This window comes from Oncorhynchus mykiss, chromosome 25 (assembly GCF_057628025.1).
Source record: "Oncorhynchus mykiss isolate SJ-2025 chromosome 25, ASM5762802v1, whole genome shotgun sequence".
Classification (NCBI taxonomy): Eukaryota; Metazoa; Chordata; class Actinopteri; order Salmoniformes; family Salmonidae; genus Oncorhynchus; species Oncorhynchus mykiss.
The window spans coordinates 25981251-25991574 of NC_143046.1; the positions used below are offsets into that span (position 1 = coordinate 25981251).

General features: G+C 43.0%; 2 protein-coding genes across 2 annotated transcripts; one reads left to right on the top strand and one right to left on the bottom strand.

The window, feature by feature from the left end:
• The first annotated feature begins 3019 nt into the window (after positions 1-3019).
• Positions 3020-4882, top strand: LOC110504841 (L-asparaginase). The gene is made up of 6 exons (XM_036970481.2): positions 3020-3195; positions 3290-3385; positions 3463-3623; positions 3737-3820; positions 4270-4432; positions 4613-4882. The coding sequence occupies exons 1-6, from the start codon at positions 3058-3060 to the stop codon at positions 4697-4699; spliced, it is 729 nt and encodes a 242-aa protein (XP_036826376.1). The 5' UTR covers positions 3020-3057; the 3' UTR covers positions 4700-4882.
• Positions 4883-4929: 47 nt separating this feature from the next.
• LOC110504840 (fructose-bisphosphate aldolase B) lies at positions 4930-9669 on the bottom strand. Its single transcript, XM_021583688.3, has 9 exons — positions 9471-9669; positions 8608-8720; positions 8216-8421; positions 7838-7892; positions 6421-6581; positions 6121-6204; positions 5739-5913; positions 5429-5628; positions 4930-5216 (listed from the first exon to the last, which is right to left on the bottom strand). The coding sequence occupies exons 2-9, from the start codon at positions 8717-8719 to the stop codon at positions 5121-5123; spliced, it is 1089 nt and encodes a 362-aa protein (XP_021439363.1). The 5' UTR covers position 8720; positions 9471-9669; the 3' UTR covers positions 4930-5120.
• Between the last annotated feature and the right edge of the window lie 655 nt (positions 9670-10324).

Sequence of the window (10324 nt, forward strand, 5' to 3'; positions counted from 1 at the left end):
ATTCGATGATTACATTTCTCTAAAACAGGATATAGGCTACATGTGCATCACCAAGTCAGAACAGTAGGCGAAATTTAGATGAGAAAATATACCAAATTATTAGGGTGAGGCTTATGGGCTGCTAACAGTTTACTATGCAACATACACTTAACATTACTTTCTTAGCTACAATATACATATCTCTCTGACATATTACATCATTTATGCAGCAGCATACAATACATTTTTGGACTTACTTTATTAGGAAGGGGCACATTTTGTCATCAAACTGTCATCGAAGTCTGACATTCTCTGGATTTATTGCGCTTTCAAGACTGTGAATTTGTGAATTTGGGGAAAAAACAAGGTCCAATCATGATGAAGTCAGTGATCTTCAGGTCGTAGCTCTAGAAAGAGGCCTTAGTTCCCAATTTACTATTCCGAGTTAGAAGACCGTTCAAAACTTATTTGGTAGGGAAATGCTTGTATATTAGTGATTAGTGTTCCATTATTAAAGTGACCAGTGATTCCATGTCTATGTACATATGGCAGCAGCCTCTAGGGTACAGGGCTATTTAATAGTCTGCTGGCCTTGAGATAGAAGCTGTTTTGCAGTCGCTCGGTCCCAGCTTTGATGCGTGTGTGCTTATGCTTTTCGGTATCTCTCCTCATCTTTATCTGTATGTTTTGTAGGTTGTTGTCCAGCTAATCTCGTCCAGCCGTCTGTCTTTCAAACAATTAAGATGGGGTAAAAGAGGATATTATCTTGTCAGGTCTGAGTGAAACCTAAAAATGAGGAGACATACTAGTCACCTGCTCCTGATAATCTTCACTTCAGCAGGTTTATGTAAAATCACCTACCAACAAAACGTGTTCTGATTGCTTGTGTTTGTGTATGCTACTCCCCCTAGTGGACATGTATAGTTATAGCCAGAAATGGTCCTTTAACTGATCGATGGGAAATTATCAATTATAATAACACATCAATAATACTGTACAGTAATCAGTGGTATCATGCCCATAGGGGGCACAAGGGCATGTGCCCCCTCAGATTCGTCCTGTTTAAAAAATAAATAAACAAAAAACTATACTATACACCAGTGTGGCAGTTGTACTAAACTTCTAAGGCTTAAAAGTTCTTAAATCATTTTTATTGACTAAATTGTTAACAATTGTAAAGAGGTATATTTTGATCAGTGAGTCTGAAGCTGGTTTGGGGTATTGCGAGTGTGAAGCTGAATGAAAAAAAAATCTAATTTTAAAGTACAGTGGATTGCGAAAGTATTCACCCCCGTTGGCATTTTTCCTATTTTGTTGCCTTACAACCTGGAATTAAAATCGATTTTTTGGGGGGTTTGTATCATTTGATTTACACAACATGCCTACCACTTTGAAGATGCAACATTTTTTTTATTGTATAACAAACAAGAAATAAGACAAAACTGCAAAACTTTAGTGTGCATAACTATTCATCCCCACAAAGTCAATACTTTGTAGAGCCACCTTTTGCAGCAATTACAGCTGCAAGTCTCTTGGGGTATGTTTCTATAAGCTTGGCACATCTAGCCACTGGGAGTTTTGCGCATTCTTCAAGGCAAAACTGCTCCAGCTCCTTCAAGTTGGATGGGTTCCGCTGGTGTACAGCAATCTTTAAGTCATACCACAGATTCTCAATTGGATCGAGGTCTGGGCTTTGGCTAGGCCATTCCAATATATTTAAATGTTTCCCCTTAGACCACTCGAGTGTTGCTTTAGCAGTATGCTTAGGGTCATTGTCCTGCTGGAAGATGCTATGCAATGTTTTTTTTCTGGCCACTCTTCCGTAAAGCCCAGCTCTGTGGATTGTACGGCTTAAAGTGGTCCTATGGACAGATACTCCAATCTCCGCTGTGGAGCTTTGCAGCTCCTTCAGGGTTATCTTTGGTCTCTTTGTTGCCTCTCTGATTAATACCTGGTCCGTGAGTTTTGGTCGGCGGCCTTCTCTTGGCAGGTTTGTGAGATGTTGTATGACATCTTCTGCTAACATAGCTGGCAATTTCTTATGGTCATAAATATGGTACACTTAAATGTGAGTAATTGGTAACTGCATATGTAGAGTGTGTCAACGTAGGCGTTGTGAAATAAGTGGGAGGATCAATATATGTATGGCAGCCCTTTCAGCTAATTGGGCAGATTGATTGCCACTCAAGACCGTTTCGCATTTTAGCTAAGCCTAACCCTTTTCCTAACCTTAACCTGCTGCTAGGTTAGTTCTCCTAACTTTCCACTTTAATTCTTCTAACCTGCCACGTTACTTATTCTGACCAGCCACGTTGCTTTTGATAAGCCACTTAAGCAAACATTGACAGTTAGAGGAGTGATGTTCTTTACTGCTGCAATTACCTCCTCAAGGTACTAGCTAGCTAGGCCAATTTGTCTCGCGACCAAGTCAACGGTTGTCACTAGTTAGCATAGCCACAAAGTCGTAACAATTAATGTAATCTAAAATCTTAATCTTAATTTAAAATGGGGCATAAAGTTAGGGTAAAAATCAGATTTTATTAGATACATTGTAGAAATAGGCGGAGTTTAGCCATAATTATGGCTAAAATCAGATTTTAGAAGATACATTTTAGAAATAGGCGGGGTTTAGCCATAATTATGACTTTGTTACTGTGGTAACTAGTGACGACCCAAGTGGTCAACGGTTAGGTTGACCACCATAACATCAAGTATCGAGAGCAGCACTCAGCAGGCCGCAGGTGAGCCACGCAAGCAAGTGCAAGAACGTTATGTCCAATTCGAGTCTGCAATGGGTATTTGAGCTCTTACTATGCGTAAATATATTGTCAATTAGCTAGCTGCTTTACTACAATGTTGGGGAATTAGTTCTAGAGTCAACACTAAAAAGTTGTCTAACGCTAATATTAACTATTAAAGCAAAGGTACCAAGCTACCTCTTAATATATTCCTCTTCCTACTGTATATATATTTTTTTATTAGATGACTAGCTGACTTTTTTGATCACTCTGGGTTCATTTCATCATTGGGTGTAGCCTATTTTATTGGCTACCACCCCATAAACTCATCCTTGCAGAGATGGACAGCACACAGGACGGACCGGATATTGTCACCAAACCCATCATAATTCTGGGCACTGTTACCAGAGACAGAAGGTTTCTGCACTGGGTAGGCCAAGTGCTGAAGTTGAAGTGGCTGAAGAACAAGAGCCAAGAAGTGTGTTACCAAGTAGCAATTCCTATGGTTCATGAAGTTATTCTGACCTTTGACCAATAACATGACTGATGTTCACCCACCATCGATTTCTCAGGAGGTCAAAGTGATGATCGGGGAGCTGCTGCCCTCCTTCGCCTGTGGATGTGTGGAGAACAATGACTTCCTCTCCCTGCAGGAGATCCTGGAGAGGGTGAGGATTTCTTCACCACACACAAGACACCTTACACATTGTCTGAGAAACTCTCTCCCTCCACCTTCCTCTCGCAGATGGATGTGAACTGTGGGGACTACGACGGCACCACCCCCCTCCACAAGGCCTGTGAGAAGGGCAGGCTGGATATGGTCAAGTACCTGATGGGTAAAGGAGCCAGCACCCAGCTCAAAGACCGCTTTGGATACACACCGCTTCACCTGGCCATCAAGAACCGGTGCAGTGTGAAGAGGATTTGCTTTTGTGATATGAATACCAGCTGACTGACAAATAAGCATACAATGGTGTGTCTAGAATGACAAAGTAATCCATTGTAATTTTTCCTTCCAGGCACTTTGACATCATCCGCATCCTTCGTCTGAAAGGAGCCCCTCTGTCTTTGGAGCTTGTGAGGATCGGGCTGGAGCTGATCAAGTGAGTCTACATCTTATCTAGCTAGGCGTTTGGTCACAGCATATACATCTTATCTGTCAGTGTCTAAACAAAATGTTGTGCTAATCCTTAAAGATGCATTATGCAGGAATTGCACCATCAATTCCTGGTTGCTAAAATTGTTCACCTAATTTCAGTTTGTGACAAAGTACAGCATCGTTATACCATCTAAACTGCCTGTAAATATATTTTCCATGGCCAAAAACATTGTATTTCTGGCTGTTGTACAAAAAAGTAAAAGATGCTAAAACAAAAGTGTAGAAATAGCACAGAACAGATCTTAGACGTGCTGACAATGAGATCTATAATGAATTTCTTAATTGTCAGGTAGTTAGTTACATATTGCAGCTTGGTGATTGGATATTTTCACACTATCTAGTTTATTTTCAATTGTAGATTGTGGGTACATATCCATTTTGTGTTTTGATCAGGGTTGTCCAGAACAAGGACTACCAGCTGTTGCAAGCCTGGTACCTGTCTGGCGTGAACCTGGACCAGAGTGACTATAACGGCCGTACAGCTCTGCATATTGCAGTCAGACTGAGGGAGAGGACCATGGTGTCCAGGCTGCTGGAGTACGGAGCCACCCCTCTGGTACTGCCTTATCTGTAAATATGACAAGGGTTTGGCTGTTTATTACCAGTGACATGATAACTGCAGTCCTGGGACAGCACAATGACTTCATTAGCACTCAAATTGTTAATACCAATGTTTCCATTCCCAGTTCGCAATCTTTAAGTTTAACTCCCCCGAAACCCTATTTGCACACTTCAGGAGAGTGACATCTGGGGTTGGACTGCAGTGGACGAGGCCCAGAACAACCGGCCCAGCATCCTGAAGCTGTTCCACCCCTTCACTTAGCAGTTCCCTAAACAGGCCCAGAACAACCTGCTGCACCTGGCCAACAGGATGATCTGACCACTTCCAGTGTGCACCTCCCCAGGAAATTCATCCTTTTTAATCCAGCCAACAACCCTAGACAATCGAGTTCATTCAGTGTTATCATACAATGCTTTGCCTATTGATAAAGGATTATACTAACAATCCCTTTAAGTGTTTTGTACCCAACAGCATGACACTTTTACAAAGGCTTTGTTTTGCACTGTTTATTTCATTTACTCCAGAGAATAACTTGTACAACTGGATCTGTCATTAGGGAATGTCAACATGGAAGGGAGGGACCAGTAAAACCAGACAACCCAGCTCAATAATTTCCTGCTTTGTGTGCAGGTGACATTTCTCAAGGTTGTGTTGTGCTCCTTGCGTCTGCCGTGTTCTCTAGTTAGTAGACATAGTTGGCTGTGTGCAGGGACTGCATGGAAGCCTGGTCATCGCTGCTGACCGCTGTGTACTTTCCCTTGGAGGCCAAACCGTTGCTCTGAAATTAACATTTGTGATTTAGTAAGAGAAAAAAAAGGGGGGAAAGTATGTGTTTCCAGCATGAAGCTTAGAGAGGAAGGAGACAATTTGAACCCAATTAATTTTAAGTAAAGAGGCCGCCACCATACAATAGCTTCCCAATGATATCCCTGTAGTTAGCACCTGTAAGTAAGTTGTCCACTCTACCCTAGAATAGCCCCACCATCTTACCTTGGCTCTGGAGGTGAAAGCGTCCTGTGCTGACTGCTTATTGGCGGCCTTGCCTTTCCAGGCGGCGAGGGCGGAGGCCTGGAGCGCACGGCCGTAGGAGAAGGAGAGCTTCCAAGGCCGGTGGAGGGACGTCTGGTTCATGGCGTTGAGGTTTTGGGTGGCCTCCTCTTCACTCTGACCTCCAGACAGGAAGGTGATGCCTGAGAGAGGGGGGGGTTAAGCAATTTGGTGGCGAGTTCATTTTAGCATCACCTGATCGTAACTAAATATACATGTTTTACTCCTTCAAATCCACCTAACCCGGGCTCACCGGGAACGGCGGCAGGAACGGTGCGTCTCAAGGCGGTGACGGTGGCCATGCCAACCTCCTGGGGGGTGAACTTCTTGGGGCAGGAGTGTCCAGCAGTGACCATGTTAGGCTTCAACAGGGTACCCTCCAGGTAGACGTGGTGGTCGTTTAGAGCCTTGTAGGTGGCTGCCAGGACCTGGTGAGAAGGATGGTTTAGAGGCATTCAGTTCAGCCATGTCAATTGGAGTGTGACTAAGAGATTTGGGGTGATAAGTTTAATTTCATGTTGTTAAAACAAGTCCAGCACTGGCTTTGTGAAAGAGAAATTGACAACTGAGAAATGTGATTCAAATAACAGTTGGTATTACCTGAAGGCCAACACAGATTTAGGTTATGAGCTCACCTTTTCAGTGACATACTGAGTGCGCAGCAGGTCATGGTCTCCGTCAGGCAAAATCTCTGGCTCCACGATGGGCACCAGGCCGTTCTGACGAGAGAAAAATAATTATCACGTGTACACACTTATGTAGACAAACCTTACCATTAAGGAATTTCTGATAATTTGTTTGTTTTTGTGAAGTCAGGTACAGCAGTAGTACTGTACATCTGACAGTTTCCCCTCTGGGACATTAAAGTTCACCCTATCCTAGGGTACAGGGCACTATAGTTTTAGAAGGGAGAAGTTATCATGGCATGCACACACCTGTTGGCAGATACTGGCGTATCTGGCGAGGACATTGGCATTCTCTGCGATGGCGAGGGCCGAGGGGCAGGCGTCGGAGATCTTGAGCACACACCTCCATTTGGCGAAGTCGCAACCGTCCTTCTTGTACTGAGCACAACGCTCAGAGAGTCCATCAAGACCTGATGAGAGAAGGATGATATTATACTGAACAAAATATAAAAAACAACATGCAACAATTTCCAAGATTTAGAGTTCATAAGGAAATCAGTCAATTGAAAATTCATTAGGCCCTAGTCTATGGATTTCACCTGTTTGGGAATACAGACATGCATCTGTTGATCAGATGCCATAAAAAAAAAAATTAAAGCTGGGGTGTGGATCAGAAAACCAGTCATTATCTGGTGTGACAACGATTTGCCTCATGTAGCGGGACACATCTCCGTCGCATGGAGTTGATCAGGCTGTTGATTTTGGCCTGTTCACGCCTCTTCAATGGCTGTGCGAAGTTGTTGGATATTATCGGGAACTGGAATATCCGTCTACATGTCGATCCAGAGCATCCCAAACATGCTCAATGTCTGAGTATGCAGGCTATAGAAGAACTGGGACATTTTCAGCTTCCAGAAATTATGTCCAGTTCCTTGCAACATGGGTCTGAGCATTACCATGCTGAAACATGAGGTGATGGTGGCGGATAAAATGTCACAACAATGGGCCTCAGGTTCGCTGTGCATTAATTTTGCTATCAATACAATTAAATTGTGTTTGTTGTCCGTAGCTTTTGCCTGCCCATACCCCCACTATGGGGTACACTGTTCATAACGTTGACATCAGCAAAACCGCTCGCCAACACACATGGGTTGCAGTTGTGAGGCCGGTTGGACTTAATGCCAAATTCTCTAAAATTATGTTGGCAGTACCTTAAGGTAGAGAAATGATCCTTCAATTTTCTGGCAACAGCTCTGGGTGCACATTCCCTTAACTTGAGGCATCTGTGGCATTGTGTCGTGACAACTGCACATTTTAGAGTGGCCTTTTATTTTAACAAGGTGCACATGTGTAAATAGCATGCCTTTTAATCAGCTCCTTGATATGCCACACCTGTCAGGTGGATGGATTATCTTGGCAAAGGCGAAATGCTCACTAACAGTGAAGTAAACAAAATTTGAGAAACAAGCTGTGTACAGAATAGTTCTGAATCTTTCATTTCAGCTCATGAATCATGGGACCAAAACTTTACATGGTCCATTTATATTTTTGTTCAGTCTTTGCTTTCATAGTCATGCAACGCATTTTACTGTTGACGGTTTGCAATCCATCATGTCAAACGGATTCAATGTGGTCTTGGGAGATTTCAGGAACTGGTTTCAAAGTGTTTCAGATTTGACACAGGGCTTTATTAGAGTTGCAACAGAAATAAAGAGCGTAATCTTACCCTGTGTGGTAGTCTCTCCATCTGTTCCGTTCAGACCAGCTGTGCCTTTGTCCACCTAGAAAACAAATGTTCAAACTATAACCCCTTTCCCAGTAGTGTGTAATCCTTAGTGTCACTATATGACATCCAATCTTGGTAAGTGAAGCCAGTAATTACTTGTTGGATGGATGGGCGTGTGGTCATAATTGTCTACACTCAACCAGTCTTATCAGTAGTATATGGGACGAGCGTCCTTCATTACAACTGCAGCATAGCCTCAGGTCCTGTCCGAGTACTTCTGAAAATACATACTTCCTCCCTGTCCTGTTTTCACCAAGCAAACTGTCCCAGATCAAGAATGGCATTCAAAAAGGGACCGGACGTTGCTGGTCTTCTCACCTTAATGCCGACCACGATGCCCTTGTCCTTGATGACCTGGGGGAAGAGGACACCCTTGTCCGACATCTGGTACAGCGTCTCGTGGAAGAAGATGATTCCGCCAATGCAGTTGGGGTCAACCGCAGAGAATAAGAGGTCACGGAAAGTCCGACGGTTCTCCTCGTTGTTCTCCACGTTGATCTTCTGCAGGCGCTTACCCATTGTGCCTAGTCGGAGAAATTATGGGAAAGAATGTAAGAATGACAGATACCTGTAGCTTCTTAACGTCTCCCTCTAACACTCCCCCTTCAGATGGCCAACACTGCTACTTTCTGAGAAAATACAATAGTAGCTTCCCACCTCGCCAAATCGCCCCGCCACCCACTCATCCATGCCCAGCGTTGCCTCCTCACCTGTGGACTCGTCTGCTGCTAGGATGCCCTTCCCTGGAGCCACAATCCTCTGGGCAATGTCAGAGAGCTCCTTCTTCTGCTCCGGAGAGAGGGATGGGAACTGGGTAGTCATCCTGTGGAGAAGAGAAAAGAGAACTCAGAACCGAATTCAATACATTAACCCAAATCCAGTTATGTACTCCAGTTAGTTCTGGTGGTTGTTAACGTGTTGCATAGTCTCAAACACTAACAGTACATGAACCACCAGGAGGACCCTTCCCCCTCCCCAACTCTGTCAATATTTGGCTTGTCTGCAGTTTGAACTTTAGTCTGAAAGCTAATAAGTTACCTTCCCCCTACATAGGACAAATAGGTTCATAGTTCACTATAGAAGTCAGTCAAATCATTCACACCATATAGATGGCAAAGAGCCATCAAATTTGATCAGATTCAGGAGGACTCAACATAAATATTTTTTAGAAGTTACACAATTCTGTGGCGTGTTTCACGCGCCATGCGTGCGCTCTCGAGTTACAGAAACTGTTTTCGATTAAAAAAGTCAACATATCAACCTTGAAGAAAAAAAAAATATCTGCACAAACGTGTACATTTGCCATTAAATATTTTGCCTACAACGCATAAAAAAATTGACTAGAAGTGAAGAGCATAGGCTGCAGAGGTCCGCATACCGCATGGAGCCTCAAACATTGCAAACATCTAAGATATTCTTGCAACATCGGGTTGAAACATTGCAATATTTCATTGCAATATTTAAGAGCCTCTGTTTTAAGCGTTGTAGCCCAGAAACAGAAACTCGTTTTGCCATTTATGAGCCTTTTCATAGATAAGCAAATCGTGAAAATGAAGCTGAAAGTAAAACTTACTTGAATATATGACAAAGTTAACACCAATTGCAGAAAACGAATAGACAAATTGCCTCTCCTGTCTCCCAGTAATTCGGAATAATTGAGAATAACGATTTTTCGAAACAAAGTGCTATTTATCGGGCGGGTGACGAACGCTGAGTGATGTGGCGCGGGCGTGCATCCCCACTGGAAATGCTATTGGTCGAGACATTCGGGGGGGGGGGCGTTTTTGTGTATAATGCATCTTTTGTGGACTTTGAGTTGTATCAGAACTTGAAAGTATTACTTCGAGGTAAAGGAACATCCCTCTGCAAATCCTTTGTTATACATAGCAGCATGCGTTGAGTGCATGATGATTGTGTGTGTGTGTGTGTGTGTGTGTGTGTGTGTGTGCTTGCCTGCAGAGAAATGCAGGTAATATATATATATAATAGAAGAAGAAAAAATCACATGAGGAATAAATACACAATGAGCAATGATAGCTTGGCTATATAATGTTTATTTTCAGGTTTTCATACTGTCTTGTGTCTTTCCTGCTGTTGTGTATGTGTGTCTGTAGTCTGTTGGTATGTCTGTCTGTACATCTCTCAGTAATATGTCTGGATATGTTGGTTTGTGAATGGGGTTATCATCAACAATAGATCAGTGTCAAATGACAGAATCCACATTATGAAATGAACATGTTACTTACTCCCCTGACTCTCAATGAATAGCTCATGTTTGTGTCTGTCTAGGTCGACACCTATTTGATATACTGCTCTGACAAGGTTCCTGTAGAATCATACGGTAGCCTACCACTTTACAGCCGTAAAGGTCAACTGATACTGAAGTGTACACATGTGTGCTAACCAAACTGTATAATGTATTGTTTT